Source organism: Hyperolius riggenbachi, chromosome 6, assembly GCF_040937935.1.
Source record: "Hyperolius riggenbachi isolate aHypRig1 chromosome 6, aHypRig1.pri, whole genome shotgun sequence".
Taxonomy (NCBI): Eukaryota; Metazoa; Chordata; class Amphibia; order Anura; family Hyperoliidae; genus Hyperolius; species Hyperolius riggenbachi.
Genome location: NC_090651.1, coordinates 82717843 through 82737394, shown reverse-complemented (window position 1 = coordinate 82737394; position 19552 = coordinate 82717843). Strand labels below are relative to the sequence as shown.

Here is a 19552-nt window from a genome sequence, read left to right as displayed (position 1 = left end):
ATACATGGCAGATGAAATTCAATGTTGACAAATGTAAAGTCATGCATTTTGGTCGTACCAATGGTCTAGCACCATACAAAATAAATGGGATACAGTTGGGAACATCAAACTTGGAGAAGGACTTAGGAGTACTCATTGACAACAAGTTAAATAATCGTACTCAATGCCAAGCCGCTGCAGCTAAAGCGAACAAAATTTTGGGATGCATTAAAAGGGAAATAAAAACTCGAGATGCTAGCATAATATTGCCCCTGTTTAACTCTCTAGTAAGGCCACATCTGGAATATGGAATTCAGTTCTGGGCACCACATTACAAAAAAGATATTGCAGTTTTAGAGCAGGTGCTGAGACGAGCTACAAAATTGATACGTGGGATGGAAGGTCTCGCTTACCAAGAAAGGTTAGATAAACTGGGTTTATTTAGTCTAGAGAAAAGACGCCTTAGAGGAGATCTAATTAACATGTATAAATACATTAGAGGGCAATATAGTAGCTTGGCGGATGAGCTTTTTGTCCCTAGGCCTTCTCAAAGGACTAGAGGACATGAGCTGCGCATGGAGGAAAAACGTTTTAGCCATTTATTTAGGAAAGGGTTCTTTACAGTAAGAGTGGTTAAGATGTGGAATGCATTGCCACAGGAAGTCGTTATGGCAAACTCTATACCTGCATTTAAAGGGGGCTTAGATGCTTTCCTTGCGTTGAAAGACATCCATGGCTACAATTACTAGGTTATGCCTAATGATGTTGATCCAGGGATTTTATCTGATTGCCATCTGGAGTCAGGAAGGAATTTTTCCCATTTGGGGCTAATTGGACCATGTCTGGTGGGTTTTTTTTCGCCTTCCTCTGGATCAACAGGGGTATGTGGGAACGGGCTGGAGTTGTACTTTGTACTGGTTGAACTCGATGGACGTATGTCTTTTTTCAGCCAAAATAACTATGTAACTATGTGGCTGCAAAATCGGTAGCTGTTTTGCTACCTTAACTTTTTTAATAGTGGAGAATACACAAAGCTTAGTACATTATTTTTTGTTGTTGTTGTTTTAGTTGCTTGTTGTATTGCTATCAGGTGTTCTCATTACAGAGACTTATCAGCTATAAAACGCAGTGGTAACGCAGCAGTACAAGAGTTTTAGCTGATCATTTTGTAATTTTATGAAGATCGCTAATCTTCCAGAATATTGAAACACTTATTAAACAGTTCTCCTTTAGCGTGTATTTTTATCTACTATATTAATATTTTTATTCCATGGAACACTGATTTTATCACTGGCCAGCTGCATTACAGAGCGCCAGAAATATGGGTATTATGACCTCATTACATTTATGAGTTCATCTCACCAGTATATCCTTTTGAGGAAGAGCTAATTATAAATGGGCCAATGGTAATATTTAGGGAATATATTGCAGGGCTGCATTATTTTTACATTTACAGTATATCTGTCTCATAGTTCCAAGCTTTATATTATACTGTTACCTTCTTATTGTTTAAAGCATTGCTATAAACGGTGAGGCAAATCACGGCTGCCACTTCTCTCTGGTTTCCAGAAACCTGGAGTTTTGTGCATGGAAATATGAATTCCTGGAATTCTGTAACTATTATTATTGATTACAATATAATGAGCGACTTGGGAAACTTTTATATAGTATATGCTGATACCTGACGTGGGGACAGGCATGTATGGAAGAGCAAAGAGAGGAAATGCCATGGCAAGACAAGACCCTGTAAGCATGGGCGTACCTACATGGGAGCAGCGGCAGCCCCTGCAACTGCAGGTTGGCCTACAGGTGTGGAGAGGCCCCAACTACTAACCTTCCCACCTCTGATACTCCAGATCTGGTGGTTGTTTTTTTGGGGCTGCACATGTTATGGGTGGGAAGATCTTTATGGCTACACTTGTTTATGACCCTTATAAGATGGACCCCCATGCTGTGAGGGTCACCAGGGGGAGGCAAGGAACATTAATGGGGCCCCATCAAAGTTTTTGCAGGGGGCCTCATGATTAATTGTTACGTCCCTGTCTCCATGGGATATACCACTGACATATAGCTGAGGGGAAATCCTACCAGTGGCTGGAAGGGACTGTACTCACAGGTAGCAATGAAGCACGGATCATGGCAGCACAAGAGCAAGTAGTAAGCAGCACCACATGCATAGAAGCAGGGATCTAACACACTGCCCAGGATCCAAGGTGCAAGCTGTGTAAAGAGGCCACAGAGGCAATTTAGTATATAATGAGTGGCAGGGTCTAAAGGTACCCATATACTTATAGATTGCTGCCCAATGTGGCAAAACAATCGATTTCTCTCTGACTGGAATCAATTCAGAAGAATCAATTCCTAACACACGCAGATTTTCAATAGATTCAATTGCTCGAACTGCAGTCTAACACTGTGGGGTGTCAATTGACCATTACTCCCACCTGATTAACCTAAATCTTTGATTTGGTCCAATTGATACTTTAATTGATTTTAGGTCAAAATCAATCAGAACTTAATCGAAACTAATCATTTCGGATTCCCTGCAGAATCAATCACTCTGATCTAATGTGTCAGAGTAAGGGCTCCTTAAAGAGAGCCCGAGATTGGGTTATAAAATTAAAAAGTAGTACTTTTTAATACTTTTTGGTACTTTTTAGTTCTTTTGCATCTACTTTTTGGTACATTTTCATTTGCAAAGTGCTGAAAAGTTATTGTAAAGAGAAGATGAAAATTGATCTCCTAGGAGAAAACTTCAGAGCAGAAGGGAATTGCCTATGGGCCCGGGGCCCATTTTCTGGAATTTAGAAAACTGTTAAAAAGGCACAGTTAACAGTGTGTGTAAAATTAGAACTCACTGGAATTGTGTTATATTCAATAAAAAGTGAAATAATTTGTCTGAGAACACTGTTGGAAAATTATATTTTGCTCAGCGCAAAGTAGATGTCTTAAACAATATTGGTTTTGTTAACATTTGTGGCAGCTGGCATTATAAAGTGACTGTATGTAAACTTCTAATTTCAACTCTACAAACTGGGGTGGCACAATATAACTCGTATGAACTCGTCCTCAAATGTCTCTCCAACCTTACCTGCACTCCAACTGCTCTAATCATCATTCACAAAACACACTTGTCCTGCTGGGGATAGCCTAAGGGTAACAAAGCCTGAGACTCCTGATTACATTTTTTGTTTCCCAGGGGCATAACTATGGGCCCCCCACCACCTTAGTCCCACTCTACCCTCAATAATCCCCCCCCCCACCATGGCCTAGCAAGTGAGATCAATCACCATGCACCCCCCCCCCCCACTAAAAGCAAGTAGGCCAGCCTAACCCTAAACCCCTTAATAAGAGTGGCCAGTACAATAGTCCCAACCCCCCACCAGCAATTGTGTCCAGTAGAATACCCCCCCCCCCCCCCAAAAGAAGGCAAAAGTGCAAAAGAGGTACAGTTGTGCCTTAGGACGCTCCCAAGTACAGGGGTAGCCAGAGGGGGGGGGGGGGGCAGTATAGATAGTCACATGTGCCCCCTATTGTAGGTAGCCTGAAGTAGTCTCCCAGTATAGGTAGCAAGGGACCCCAGTATACATAGCCTTCCAGTATAGGAAGCCAGATTAGCCCCCAGTCTAGGAAATCCCACAGTATAGGTAGCCAGATTTGTCCCCCAGTATATGTAGCCCTGCAATATAGGTAGCCAGATTAGCCCACCAGTATAGGTAGCGCCCCAATATAGATCGCCAGATAAGTCCCCCAGTAAAGGTAGCCAGATAAGCCACCCAGCATAAGTAGCCCCCCAGCATAGGTAGCAAGATTATCCCCCAGCAGAGGCAGCCAAAGTAGCCCCCCAGTAAAGGTAGCCCCCTCAATATAGGTAGCCAGATTAGCAGCCCAGTATAGGTAGCTAGTAGCCCACCTCTCTCTCCCCTATCCAATGGCAGACCTTGCAGCAGAAGTCTAATGCATGCTCCATCACTTCCGGGTCCTCTTGTCTCTACACTGCAGCCTGTCAGCATGCAGCAGCGTTCCTCCATAAGTTTCTCGATATCATGTGATATGATTTAGTTCTTTCTGTATATTTTCCTATAAGCCAGCATGTAATGATTAGACTCTACTACAGCTTGGGGCCTGCTGTAAATCACCACTTTCATTAGTCTCCGGTTTTCTTAATGAATCTAATTATCCCAAGTAAATTTACATGGCCGACTAAAGTATATAAAAATAATAATGTGCGTTATTTATGAAGTCAGATGTTATGGGGAGCCGACACTGTTTCTTCATAGAGGGAGTTAAAACATGCATAATTCAGGGATTTATGGAGGGAATCGGGTGCTGGAGATGGGAAGACGCAAATAATGAAATTGTACAAGGCTGCTGCGGTATCAGCGATGCTTATCTGACTGATGTATGAGGCGGTGTTGCCTCTGATATATACGCCGCGATACCCATGAGTTCTTGTGTGCCGTGGGATAGATATTGCAAATATGGCATTTTCATGGAGCGCTCCCTGAGTAAATAGCACTGTTTAATGAAGAATCGCACATACGCCAGAAATCATCGCTCTCAACAGCTCCCATTTCATTTTACACGCGAGGAGATAGAGAAGTGTATGTCAGTGTAGCAGCTGGCCTGTCATTTGTACATGAAAGGGATGTAAGAGCCTTATTAACACTTGTGACATCCTCATGCAATATTCATCCGTGACATTTGTTCAGAGACTGCATGACAGGCCATAAAAGAACTATCCAGCCATTGTACCAACTGATTGGGAGAGTCAGTGAAGCTGATTTATGCAAGCTAGAGCATCAGAGAAGTCATTTTCCATGCCAACCAATCACATGTCATCTTTCATGTCTAGCTAGGAGTCTGCTCTCATCACAAGAGTTTGTACATCACTTCATAAATGCTTTGACATGCCAAAAAGCTACATGAACTTCCTGTTCAGATCTTTAACCATTTCAAAGCAGTTATACTTTAAAACAGTGTTTCACAACTTTGTGTGCACCCATAGCTCCCAACTGTCCCTCTTTTAGAGGGACAGGCCCTCTTTGGAAACCCAGTCCCTCTTTCAGGACTGACGTACAGATCTATGTAAAAATATGTATTTTTTTCTACTGAAAAATGTGTTTACTTGACTCTAAACTTTGTTCCCATCCTGAAAATGAATATATTTCTTCTTTTTAAATGTTAATATGAAGGGTAATGAATCAGTGTGGTTTGAAATGTAAAACAACATATGATTCTTATGAAATCTTTATAGCATGTGTGACTAGGGGTGTGTCGGGGCATGATTAGGGGTGTGGCAGGGGTGTGGCTTAAGTGTCCCTCTTTCTGATCTCAAAAAGTTGAGAGGTATGTGTGCACACCATTATAATATTATTTACAACATACCCCCTTGAGTGGAGAAGTGAACACTTCAGTGTGTGCTGTGTACACAAGGGACATGCTGCAATACAGGCTCTGCACAGGAGAGAAGTGCACACTACAGTGTTCTGTGTACATGAGGGGCATGCTGCAATACAGGCTCTGCACAGGAGAGAAGTGCACACTACAGTGTGTTCTGTGTACATGAGGCGCATGCTGCAATACAGGCTCTGCACAGGAGAGAAGTGCACACTACAGTGTGTTCTGTGTACATGAGGGGCATGCTGCAATACAGGCTCTGCACAGGAGAGAAGTGCACACTACAGTGTGTTCTGTGTACATGAGGGGCATGCTGCAATACAGGCTCTGCACAGGAGAGAAGTGCACACTACAGTGTGTTCTGTGTACATGAGGGGCATGCTGCAATACAGGCTCTGCACAGGAGAGAAGTGCACACTACAGTGTGTTCCGTGTACACAAGGGACATGCTTCAATACAGGCTCTGCACAGGAGAGAAGTGCACACTACAGTGTGTTCTGTGTACATGAGGGGCATGCTGCAATACAGGCTCTGCACAGGAGAGAAGTGCACACTACAGTGTGTTCTGTGTACATGAGGGGCATTGCATTGGAGAGTGATAAATAGGGATGTGGCTATGAAGATAAGGGGACAGAGAACTGGTACACTGTTGCTGTACAAGAGATGGGCTCTGTAGAGGACAGATGTATGTAGAGGAGAGGAACTGGAAATGGAAAGTGGAATGTGACTACCAGTGGCGTAGCTAAGGAGCTGTGGGCCCCGATGCAAGTTTTACATTGGGGCCCCCTAAGCACTCTATACATAACAATGGATTTGGCGCACCAAAACCTGCCAATGAAAACCACAGTGTCAGAGGTGCAAGAAGGGGATAGGAAACAGTTTGTTAATGATTACCACTATTCAAAGTATCTATAGAAGTGAATATTATGAGCACAGGACCAATAGAGAGCTAATTACTGTAGTTGAGGGAGGGCCCTTTGGGGCCCCTCTGGCCCAAGGGCCCCGATGCAGTCGCTACCTCTGCAACCCCTATTGCTACGCCCCTGGTGACTACCACTACCACCACTGCCTTTAGGTATTTTCATTTTAATGTACAGGATCCAAAGACATAACTACAAAAAATAATTGTTTAGGTTCTGATCCAGATTTGTATCATGCCTGCAGAAGAAACGTACATTTTGAAAGCTTAAAAAATAAATCTTGTACAGTTAGTCATTAAAGTGTAACTGTTGGGCATAAAATCAAAAATCAATTCTTTATTTTTATCCGGTAAACAAGTAATAAGGATGCTAACCAGGCAATCCAAGAGTTAAAATCACTATTACTTTTCTTGTTGATAAATGATCATTCCCCAGTTTACTTGACTCTTATATGGTGCATACAAAATTTGGTACACACAAAGGATGACGCCAGAAGCCGGCGAAACATGTTAGGGCCGTGCCTCTTATGAGTTGACCTCCCACCAGTGGACCCCACGCTCTCCCACACCTACACTTCTCCCGACTGGACCTGCTGGGTAAATTGGGGAAACTGCTGTTCGGCTCACACGTGGATTGATACTACATCAGCCTATGGGGACTTCTCCTTCCAGCATAAGCACATTTTCTTGTTATGCCTGTCCATGCTAAGCGACGCTGACACACTTGCACACTATGGCCTCCTTGTGGGGCAAAATGTGTTCATGCCTGAAGTAAGTGCATCATTACTTACAGCCTGCTTGTATTCTCAAGTACCGGTCGGACATATGCATCATTGAACTGAAGTACACAGAGAAGATCCGTGGTATGGTAAGAGTACTATATACATATATGGAACTGTGCCATTTTTCAACTGTGCTTCTTGCTTGCCAGTTTAATGCTGCCATATTAGACTTTTGCTTGGCTGACTGCTGGCTTTTCTTGCATCTTTTGCTTCTATGATATGCTGCATCACCAACAGTTACCATCTGTCTGAGTTTACTCAGTTGTGGACAATGAACTGTGTTTCATCATTTACAAGCTTTGTGTCTCATCATTTGGGAGGAAGTGCACATTTGGACTGTTAAAGTGAAGGCCCTATGCATTGCTAGACCGCTTTACCCCCTACATTGCTTCAAATCTTACAGATAGTGTGTGTGTTTGTGTGGAGACTGATGTGAGACGTGGCTGGTTGCCTGATGGGATGGCCATCTCAGATTAATTTTAAAACTTAGTATTTTACAGTATTTTGGAACTAATTAAAGTATTTTTGGTAATTTTGGAATTTGATGTTGTAGAGTAAATATTTGGGATTACCCGTAACCTCAGTTTTCCTCTCCTTTTAGTATGAATTACACAAAAAGGAAGTTGCACGGCATGCTGGGTTGTCCTTTTTTGCTTCTCTACTTCCCCTCAGACTTAACTAATGCAGCATGACTGGATGAATCCTCTTTCCCTCCTGTTTTCCCCTCCCACACCTCTGTTCCTCTCTGTTTGGCCAATGTTTCTCATTCTGAGACAATGCACTTTCTATAGTGAAGGGCGGGCAAATCAGACAGAGTAGAGTAAAGGTAGCCATACACTGGTCGATTTGCCATTAGATCGACCAACTGACAGATCCCTATCTGATCGAATCTGATCAGAGAGGGATCGTATGGCTGCCTTTACTGCAAACAGATTGTGAATCGATTTCAGCCTGAAACCGATCACAATCTGTTGAGCTGCTCCTGCCGCCTGTCCCCCCCGTATACATTACCTGAAGCTGGCTCCGGGTCCTCTTCTCCGCGCTGCACCGCATCCCAGCATCCCGCACCGCACCGCATCCCAGCGTACACTGTGTCACTCCGTGACCAGGAAATTCAAATAGAGCGCCCTCTATTTGAAATTCCTGGTCACTGGAGTGAAACAGGAAGTTAATGTACGCTGAGATGGAGCAGAAACAGAGCGGTGCAGAGCGGAGAAGATGTCCGGGAGCCAGCGTCAGGTAATGTATACCTGTATCGGATCGGCCGCCGCTAGCGACGCGCTCCCTACCCGCGGGTGATCGATGGTAATTTCCCGCACGGCGCAATCGACGGAACGATCCGATTTCGGGTGGAAATCGGATCGGTGGGTGCGTTTAGCGCAAACGATTGGCAGCAGATTCGATCCCAGTGATCGAATTTGCTGTCGAACGGCGGCAAATCGGGCCAGTGTATGGCCAGCCTAAGGGAGTAAATGACATCAGGATTGGCATCAAAATAGCCACACTTAAAATGGGAAATGATAAGAAAGATTTTCTCTTTTTTTACTGCAGAAAAATCACTAAAATCAAAACTACTTACATATGTGTTTTTTTCTGAGATAGTATGGCTGACAGCTCCTCTTTAAAGGTATCTCCTGACCTAAACAACTTTTGTTGTTATGTCTTCGGATTCTACTAACACTGGACCACATACATACTGTGCATTGCATACAGTATATAAAGTATTCAGTACTGGAGAGCATGCATATATGAAGAAATAAACAAAACATTTACATGTTTATGCATGCATATGGCATAGGTCAAAAAGGGGCGCCTAGGGATTTGGGCGCCCAGTAATCCCGATAGTAGAATATTGGTTAATTTACCAATATTTTACTAATAAAGTGTAAAACTGATAGTAAAATATCGGCATTGAATACCGATACTTTACTACAGCTCAACCTAGGCCTATTCTTACAATGAACTCTCCCACTACCAATACCTCAACCACCCGCCCCCGCCGCTGCAAACCTCCCACCTAACCTTAACACTTACTACCCCAAGCCTAACCTTAACTGCCCCCACCGCCACAAACCATCCCGTGGCTAACCTTAACCCTTCCTCCCCATACCTAATCTTAACCATCCCCGCCGCAAACTCCCACTCCCACATCTAACATTAACCCCTCCCCCCTTGCCTAACCTTAACCCCTCCTCCCCCACGCCTAACCTTAACTCCTTCTCCCCCACGCCTAACCTTACTGTCACCACTGCAGGTATAAAAAAAACTTGATGCTGGTTGACCTCTTACAGACCATACAGTCACACTGTATACAGTGCAATCTGCAATCTCACTGCTCAATATAGCTGTAAAAAGAGAAAGGAATTAGTATTATTATAATACCGGTTAAACCAATAGCTGTAGAGGATTTTCTTTCCCGGCCTCCTTTCACAGGTTGGATACTGATGTCGTAGTTTGTGCTTGGTCGTAGCCCTGATGATGAAACAAGGAACAGAAACATTATCCTCACATTCCTGTCTTTGAAAATTATTACATAGCATGACAAAACACAGGTAACTAACATACTAAACAGCACAAAATAATACAAAGCCAGCAAATAAAAACAGAAAAGATGAATTAACATAGCTTGATATCACTGGTTCGTGTTCCACGATTTTTACCCCTTAAGGCAGAGGAGTAGCTATGGGTGGGCAGGGGGGGACACATGTCCCCGGGCACAGCACTGTAAGGTGGCTCAGCATGGTCGCTGCACCTCCACATGCAGGAGAAGTGGCTTGATGGCTGCCCGAAGTGCCTCTGCTTCTCTCCCTGCCTTTGCAGAGGCGTAAACAGCACCAGAAAAAGCAGGGCACGTCTGACTATCTAAAGGGGAAATATCTGGTTATTTATAGGGGGGCACACCTCACTATCTAAATGGGGTAAGGAGGGCACATCTGGCTATCTAAAGGGAGGCCCATCTGGCTATCTATAGGGGGGCACACCTGGCTATCTAAAGAGGGGCACACCTGGCTATCTAAAGAGGGGCACATTTTGCTATTTAAAGGGTGATACATCTGGCTATCTGAACAGGGGAAAGGAGCACATTTGGCTATCTAAACAGCATTTGTACATTCACCCATAACCACGTCCACATTCTGATGTGTGGCCATGCCCATTTTGTCCAGGTGTGGGTGCAAAAACTGTCTTTGTCACCAGGTGCTGAAAACCCTAGCTATGTCTCTGCCTTAAAGAGAATCTGTACTGTCCGATTTGTACAATAAAAAACACACTAATCAAATCACTGTGATCTCCTGGATCCCTCTTTGCCGTTTCCGCCGCTCCTCGCCATGATCCTGGCTTTTTAATCACCAGTTTCAGGCAATGTGTACAAACAAAAAATATGGCTGCTAACCAGGAAGTGATGTATGTGTGTGTGTGTGTGTGTGTGTACATATATATATATAAATATATAATGTTACAGTATACTACAAGTTTTTATTACATTGTGGATTTTCTGCACTCCAGTCTGGGATTCTCACAGTTTCTCAGCATGGGCAGCTCCCTACGATCACTGATAAATGGGCTTCCAAAAAGCCAATTTGTCAGGGAGAGGAGGATCACCTCCTTAGATGAGTTATATTCAAAACAGGTGCAGCTCCTCACTCAGGATTTTGAGAAAAGAGGTTATAGCAGGAAGAGATGTGATGATATCATGGCAGAGGTGGGTGAGATGGATCGTAAACCATTAAGGGAATATAAAGCAGTGAATAATGATGGCAGTAATGATGTGAATTTTGTGACTACTTTTTGTAGTGAATCTAATATACTTAGGGATATGTTTTTAAAATTCTGTCCGGTGATTTAGAGTGACCCCCAGCTTGTTCCATTCAGCAGGTCTCCACCCAGATTCGTATATAAGAAAAGCAAATCGTTACGTGATCATTTGGTGAGGGCAGATAAAGGTCGTTCTAACGGGGTGTCACAAAGGTTTTTAGGCACACCACACATCGGCACATTCTCGTGCCTACATTGTCAACACTGTAACAGTATCATAAAGGGTCCGGAAGTACGCCACCCACTGACAGGGTTAACAATGCCATTGAAAAATTTTGCTACGTGTGACACTAAGGGGTTGGTCTACCTCATTAAGTGCCCTTGTGGTTTGGCCTATGTGGGTCAAACCACAAGGGATATAAAAACTGGACTCAATGAACACAGGAGTAACATACTTAGCCTTAAGAAAAAGATGAGTGAGGGAGGGGATACTAGTAAGGCACCCCCACTTGCACGCCATTTTGTGGAATTGAAACATAATGCTAGTCAATTAAGATGGCAAGTGTTGGAGGTGGTACAGATACAGGAAGGTAGACCCCATAGGAACACCCTCCTCAGACGGGAGACCTGGTGGATGGACAGGCTGGATACTCAGTCATCGGGTGGTCTAAATGAGGATTTTAGCTTGAGATATTTTTTGTAAACTTTATTAACCCTGTGAAGGGTTAATCAGGTGTGTGTAACGATTGTAGAACTTTCTCCGTGATCAGCGCACAACGCGTGCGCTGACACGGCGGAAATCCTCCACAAGCGTATATTTGCAGGCACCCAGCAAAAGGTGCTACGCACCTGTAGAGGGAAATTCCTGTCGGCAGATGGCGCTGGGGAGTGCAGAGGAACCAATCCTCTGTACCTCCACAAGTGCCAGACAGGAATTGTACGAAGCGCAGAACACAATCGCAAGAGAGGCGATTGCGAATGAGATTGAGCAAAGGGACAGGTTGTATGTGTGTGCGCCAATCCAGTCGCCACCCCGCGACCGCGCACACACAACAGCAGATATGAAATAGGAACGCGATCGCGAGAGGTGCGATCGCCAGACATGACACAAGGCAGATCAGAATGGAATACGAGGGTAGCAAAGGCACAGCAAATAATACAATAAGGAGATACGGAAAATAACAAACGCTAGCTAACCGCAAACACCGCACTCATTCGCAACAGTGCACGCGGTTATGCGCGATCTCCACGTGATAAGCACAATAGAGACAAGCACGCCTAACTAACCATTAACAGACAAACATAAAACAGAGGACGCGAGCGCTTGCTTAACGGTTACCTCACCGAGCGTCCAGCAAGCGTAGCGGACAAGACAGACACACGAAAACAGGGACAAGCGAGAGATAGGATCCACAGCACTAGCGAAAAGTGGCTAGCGCGATCCAGGTACAGAGTAGCAGAACAGAAGGATCCCCAGTGCTAGCGAAAAGTGGCTAGCGCGATCCCAGAAGACAGAACAGAAGGATCCCCAGCGCTAGCGAAAAGTAGCTAGCGCGATCCCAGAAGACAGAACAGAAGGATCCCCAGCGCTAGCGAAAAGTAGCTAGCGCGATCCCAGGAGACAGAACAGAAGAGATAGCTGGTAGCAACCGCTGCACCAGCTATACTCCAAGAACAGAGATCAGAACCATTTCCTGTCGACCACCTTTGGGACAGGACAATGGCAACAGGCAAGACAAGACAGAACAGGCAATACAGATAATACAACCTGACTGGGCTAGAAGGGGAGCCTAAAGCAACCCCCAGGAATTAACTATACTAGATAGCAATGGCTGACACTCCAGCAGTGTCCATCAGGAACAGACCACGGAAAGGAAATGACCAGCAAAGCCTTCTAGGAAACATAAAGCTCTTATAGTGCCAGTCATCAAAGAAGGCAGGTAGGGGATTTGCATAACGAATGTATGCAAATTCCCCATCAAGAAAACAGACCAGAAACTTGCAATGGAAAGACAGGTCTCTGTTCCAGAGACCTGCAGCCCACAGACTAGAGGAATGGACAAACAGCTGTCTGCCTGTGCAGCCAGCTGAGCAGATCATCACAGTGTGTTAAGGAGGTACCCGCCCCTAGTTAGTGGGCGTGTTGTTAATTGTCTATATATCGTATACATGTCACTGTTTTTCCAGAGGTTGAGAAAGGGCGATTGGCCCAAAACGTTGTGCTACCTGTATGCTGTACCCGCACTGATATGCATTAAAGAAGTTGGATATTTATCCGTGGAAGGGTTGAGTCCAGTGTGGATAATTCCTGTTGTGTTTGGACTATTGACAGATGAGGTGTGATGGACCCCTCATCCCACTAGGACTCCCCGTAAATAAGATTCACCTGAGGCCGGCTGACATTTGGTTTCTACTGGGGATTACAGCTGCCCAGAATCCTCCCTCAGACCAGGGCTGGTGCAGTGTCTGAGGACAGGCACAAGTTGAGATACCAGAATATCTGCAGGCATCCTGCAGCTCACACTGCCCCCTTTCTTTCTCTGCTACAGTTGACTTTGGATGTAGCAGCAACGTTTGTACAGAGCATGGAGTAACCTAGCAGCTCAGGGTGACCCAAACCACTAGGAATGTATAGGGGAATAAAAGAGACCGAAAAGCCCTCCTACTAAAAAGCAACGCTTAGTGTGATTTGCCTTCCTAAAATGGAAGGAAATTTGCAATAATTCAGCTGGTACTCTGGGTAACTCAGAGTCAGGTATGAGCACAGCCCTGTGCCCTGCCTTGTGAATGCTTCACTTTCCACTTCATTAACAATGTCCCTTGTCCTCATTATTATCTGTATCCAAACTGCTCCTGATCCATCCCGTTGTCGGTCAGGAGGGAAATTACATTATGTGTACCCACATGATGTGACCTGCCATATTATTATTCTGTATTGTGTGTGGCTGAGGGAGACCTTTCAGGAATCCCCCCCCCCCCCTTGAAAATCCTGGGTTTGCCCCTGTATTACGAATCTACATCTTGGAACAGCAACAGGTTAAAAGATATCAGAGCCGTTTTTTTTTTATTGCTAAAAAGCAAATGTAAAAACATTTTTAACTGATTTTAAAACTTAAATTGAACCTAAAGTAAACAAAAATTACCCATTTACTAACATGGGGCTTCTTCCAGCCCCCTGAAGTCTTCCTGGTCCCTCGCCGTCATCCCGCGTTCAGTCAGTCTGTCCCGTCCATAACGGCACTGCGCATGTGCAGCGCTGGCTACACGCGTTCTCTATCGTGAATCCTCTCGCGCGGACAGGAGCGTTCTACGCAAAAGCAATTCTTGCTTACTGTGCAAGCGCAGACCACTCCCTATAGAGGGCAGGCGTGGCACGGGGGGGGGGGTGCGTATCCAGCATGGAAGGGGACACCGGAGGAACGGCAGAGTGTGGGATGACAGCGAGGGACCAGAAAGCCCTTTAGGGGGCTTGAAGAAGCCTCAAGTAAGTAAATGAGCATTTTTTTTACTTTAAGTTTCCTTTAAGCTTAATTAAACATCTCTATCCTGAGATAAATTACGTAGGTGTTTTTTCATCATCTCAAAGCAAGTGAAAACATCTTTATTCATTTCCTCAGATTTTTGACAATAAACAACACTGTCGACACAAACACTAATTAAATCAACAGAATAGAATACTGGATCACCCTTCACGCTAACGATTTTGTTTCTACTTCAACAAAGAACATGTAGGCCTTTTTCACAGACAGCAGCTGGCAGAAGCTGCAAATACATGCAGCGGAATGGTAGCATTTGGTAACACGACACATCACATTTCCCGGCAGTAAAAAAAAGTCTCATGTCGTGTCTGAGGATGACAACCCCCTTGCACAGATGCAACTCCATATGGGGGGGCGCCTGACCTTTGCCTATGCCAAGTGCTAGTAAGCACCTGGCAGTGGCATAGCTATGAAGCTGAGGGCCCCCGGCACTGGCATAACATTAGGGGAAACAGCCCCCGCGGGGGGGGGGGGGGGGGCTGGGGCCCACTCATGGCCATTTTGGGGGGCAGGAGAGGTTGCAGCATGAGGGGAGAGCTTTGCACATCAGCGGGGAGGGGGAACAGTCTTCCCCCTCCCTCACCTCCGGCTCTCCCCTCTGCGCTCCTCCTCCTGCATATATCTAAGTGTCAGCAGCAGCAGCAGCTATAATTACCTCCATTCACCACCAGAGGTTGCCGATCTGCAAGGTCTTCAAATTACTTCCTGTTAAAACAAGGAAGTAATGTGAAGCCCTTGCAGATCGGAGACCTCCGTTGGTGAATGGAGGTAATTATAGCTGCTGCTGCCGCCGTCGCTGCTGCTTACACTTAGATATATGCAGGAGGGAAGCGCAAAGGGGAGAGCCCGAGTTGAGGGGGGGGACTCCGACTGTCCCCCCTCCCCGCTGATGTGCAAAGCTCTCCCCTCATGCTGCGACCCCGCCTGCCCCTCCCCCAAAACGGCCATGAGCGGGCCCCGAGGTGGGGGGGGGGGGGGCACGTTCAAATTCTTCCAGGGGGGGCCCAGGGACTTCTAGTTACGCCCCTGGCCTCTGGTGCAAGTTTTACATTGGGGCCCCTCAAGCACTATACACGTAGTAATTGATACGGCATACCAAACCAATCAAGGACAAACACTGTCAGAAGTGCAAGAAGGGGATGGGAAACAGTGTAATAATTACTACTATTCAAAGCATCTACAGAAGTGAATATTATAAGTATAAGACCAATAAAGAGCAAATACTGTGGTTGAGTGAGGGCCCCTCTGGCCCAAGAGCCCTGATGCGGTTGCAACCTCTGCACCCCCTATTGCTACACCACTGGCACCTGGCCGGTGAACAAAGTCAGCCAGGTGGTGGATTCACCATCTTCAGCCAGTGCCGTAACTACAATTCATGGGCCCCTCCCGCAAAACTTTGATGGATCCCCCCAATGTTTACACCCCTTCCTTGGTGCCCTTCAAGGCCTTGGGGCCCATCTTATAGGGGTCATAAAACAAGTGTGGACATCATGATCTTCACACCCATATCAAGTGAAGCCACAAAAACACCTGATATGAAGTATAGTCCCCTGTATTGGAGGAAGGGAAGGTTAGTAGCTGGGGGCCCCCGCACCTCTGGGCCACCCTGCGATCGCAAGTGCTGCTCCCCTCTAGTTACATCCCTGTCTTTAGCTACTCGTGGAAAAAGAGGCCTTAGTTGAATTATATAAAAACACATTAACAGACTATCACTAGCCCTGTACTCTGGCAATAGCTGCAATAGGATCAGGTCCTTGGTCTGGAACAGAATCTTAATGGGAACAGTTAAGAGAACTCTTGTAGCCGTACATTGTGTTTGGTTTGAGGTGAGGAGGAAATTATTAGGTCATTGCGCAGAGTGTTTTTCACCCTATAACAACCCTTAGTGGGAGAATGAGGCAATTGATGCTGTGGACTTTCACTCTAAGCACCAGATTACAGAGAAAAAAACCAAGCAAATAGTCAGTATAGAGAATTTTAAGATGTTCACTTATCTTGGTTATCAACCTCATAAAACAGGTTCAGCCTGAAAGCACATCGCAGACAAATGTATTACGGCAACAATTCAGGAGGCACATTTTGGTATCGAGATCCCTTCATATAAATAACGTGTTTAAGATTATCTATATTTCTCCCGGCGTACGTGACAAGTAATCTTTTATTACCGTAGAAGAGGTCAAACGGGAGCACAGAATTGATGGTAATTTGTGCTGTGTGTTTTTTTTTAAACATGTTGATATTTGTTTGCAGGAACAGTACCTTGATGAATAACCCAATTTATACTGCAAAATGTGTTTTTCTTTTCTGTAGTGCTTTAGTTGGCTGTGATTTTATTAGCTAAACTTGTACTTACAAAGCACAAGTTTCAAACTAATGTTGTCAACATCAATTCTCGGTAGATTGCCATTAAATCAATACGAGACTGTTGTGTATATACAGCATTTCTGAGAAGGACTAGCCACAAAAGAATGGAAGAATAACCTAGCTGTTGTTTAAAGGATACCCGAGGTGACACGATGAGATAGACATGAGTATGTACAGTGCCTAGCACATAAATAACTATGCTGTGTTCCTCTTTTTTCTACCTCTACCTAAAATAGTTAAATATCAGGTATGTAAGAGGCTGGCTAATGCTGGGAATACACGTTTCGTTTTTCCCTTCGTTTAAACCTTCGTTTCGATTGTGCCTTTTGTCCTTTTCGATCCCGAAATAATCGATCGTACGGTTAATATCACCACCCACGGTTTCATTTTTTTTTTTTCGATTCTGATGGTTTCGTTTTTCCAATGATCGAAGGCTGCAAAGAAACGAAACGTAGTATAGGGACGGACGGCATAAACGAATATATAATCGATCTGAACAGCCATCAAGCCTACCAATGGTTCGATTAGATGGATAAAGAGAGATAATATCAAACATGTTCGATCACTAGTCGTTCGTTTTTGGGGTCTATTAATCGAAACTATAATGAGATAATGACTATTTTCACATACGTTTTCAACACTCGATTCGTTTACCAAACGAATCGAAGGCTAAAACGAAGGCAAAAACGAAACGTGTATTCCCAGCATAAGTCCTGTCTCAGACAGGAAGTGACTACAGTGTGACCCTCACTGATAAGAAATTCCTACTATAACACACTTTCCTAGCAGAAAATGGCTTCAGAGAGCAGGAAAGAGAAAAAAGGGTCAATAGTTCATAGAATTTAGCTCTGACATATTTCAATGAATGTGTCATTGAGCAAAAACAATAAAACAGTTAAAACTTAAAAAGTAGATTTAAACATATAATAAAACTGCAATATATTAAAAAGTAATTTTTAGGAGAAGGAAGATAGATACAATTGTGTATTTCATTAGTTTATGTTTGCCTCGGGTGTACTTTAATAACTATAGGATCTAGGTATACTGAATTATATTAAAAAAAAAACTGTTTTACAAATATCCCTATAACCTCCATTTAACCCTCAAAAATCCTCAATATTTGTTAACAGTCATCCACATGCCCAGAGACCTAGGGTGTCATGCCACTTCTTCCTCCTATTTGGAGCAGCAACAGTGGCGTAACTAAGGAACTTGGGGTCCTGTTGTGAGTTTTATATAGATCCCCAAAACCTTCCAAGGACAGCTGCAGTGTCAGAGAGGTGTAATCCAGGGGTAACAATAGACCCTGCAAGGGATGCAGCTGCAGGGGGGCCCAGAAGCCACAGGTGGCCCAGTCCTGAGAGATTCACAACTAACGGCAAGAAGAAAAAAACTATTGTTCTAATTATTGCATCTGCTCAGCCACTGATAAGGAATCATACAAAGTTTTGAAGACAAAGATTTGTAGACAGTCCCTATTCAGTGCTCAGCAGGCTCTTGTGTACATCGCCCTTCCCCCAACCTCTCTACCCCTCCCCAAGTGCTGTGTCCTGTAGTGATGTTTGAGGAGTCTGGGCACAGAAATAAAACGCTTTCTATTCTCTGCACAATTGTTCTAATGACTGCATCTGCTCAGCCACTGATAACAAATCATACAAAGTTTTGTAGACAAAGATTTATAGACAGTCCCTATTCAGTGTGCAGCAGGTTCTTCTGTACAGCGCCCAGCCACATCCTGGAGGGGGCCCCAACCAAAGCTTTCCCGGCTGGGCCCAGTGATTCCTAGTTACGCCCCTGGTGTGATCAGCAAGAAAATAGCTTGTCGAGGATTACCACTATTCAATACACATATAGACGAGCAGGTTATTAACATAGCACCAATAAAAAGCTAATTAGATGGATAAAGGAGGACCCGAAGTGTGCCCCTCTTGCCCAAGCGCCCTGGTGCGGTCGCAACCTCCACATTCCCTATTGCTATGCCACTGCGCTGCAATGTAGCCCAGACAACATTGCTATTTTTTCAGCTGTGTGGTTTGGCTGTTTACTATCTTCCACTTCCACAATGGAGGCCAGCCTGGTAAAATCCACGAGTCAGCTGAGTTGTGCACCGCTGCATATGTGCTGACCCAGTGGCATCCCTCCTCGCTCATGTTCACGTGGCCGGGAGCATTTTGTGCATTCACAGTACGTCAACACATGTAACTGCGCATGAGCAGAGTGCTCCCAGCTATGGGTGCACATTCGAAGCAGTGCGCCGTGGGATCAGCACACGTGAAGTATTGTGCAACCCAGCCAACTCGCAGACTTTACTGAGGAGGGGGCTGGGAGGACAACGTAGGGGGCTGGAAGAGGGTTCGGATGAGTAAAGACCAACTTTTTAACCATGCCTTGGGCTTGCTTTAACCACTTAAGGACCAGGGGCTTAAACCCCCCTAGTGACCAGGCCATTTTTTCCAAAATAGGCTACTGCACCTTTAAGGCCTTGCTGCAGGGCTGCACAACTCAGCACACAAGTCCTTTTCTGCCCACCAACAGAGCTCTCTGTTGGTGGGCTTTGATCGCTCCTGGAGTGTTGTTTTTTTTAAATAAATATTTATTTGTTTTATTTATTAATAAATGTTCCTATTTTTTATTTTACCCACCCTCCCTTTCTCCCCCCGCCAGCCAATCAGTGTGATCAGCTGTTAGGCTTCAGCCTATGACAGCGGATCGCTGTCTTGCCACCCAGGGGGACAGGCGTGTCAAACTGCTGTCCCGAGTACAGCGCTGCCATAGATCGCTGCACTGTACTAATCGCCACTGGGAGACTGGGCTGA

At 44.9% G+C, this 19552-nt stretch overlaps 1 protein-coding gene across 2 annotated transcripts in view; it reads right to left on the bottom strand.

Annotated features, from left to right (window-relative positions):
- LOC137520976 (tenascin-N-like) overlaps window positions 1-19552 on the bottom strand; it is a 132896-nt gene that overhangs the window by 39491 nt on the left and 73853 nt on the right. For both annotated transcript variants that reach the window (XM_068239620.1, XM_068239619.1), the window contains exon 7: window positions 9463-9552. In XM_068239620.1, the coding sequence (XP_068095721.1) occupies window positions 9463-9552 (90 nt within the window). The remainder of the gene's footprint in view (window positions 1-9462; window positions 9553-19552) is intronic.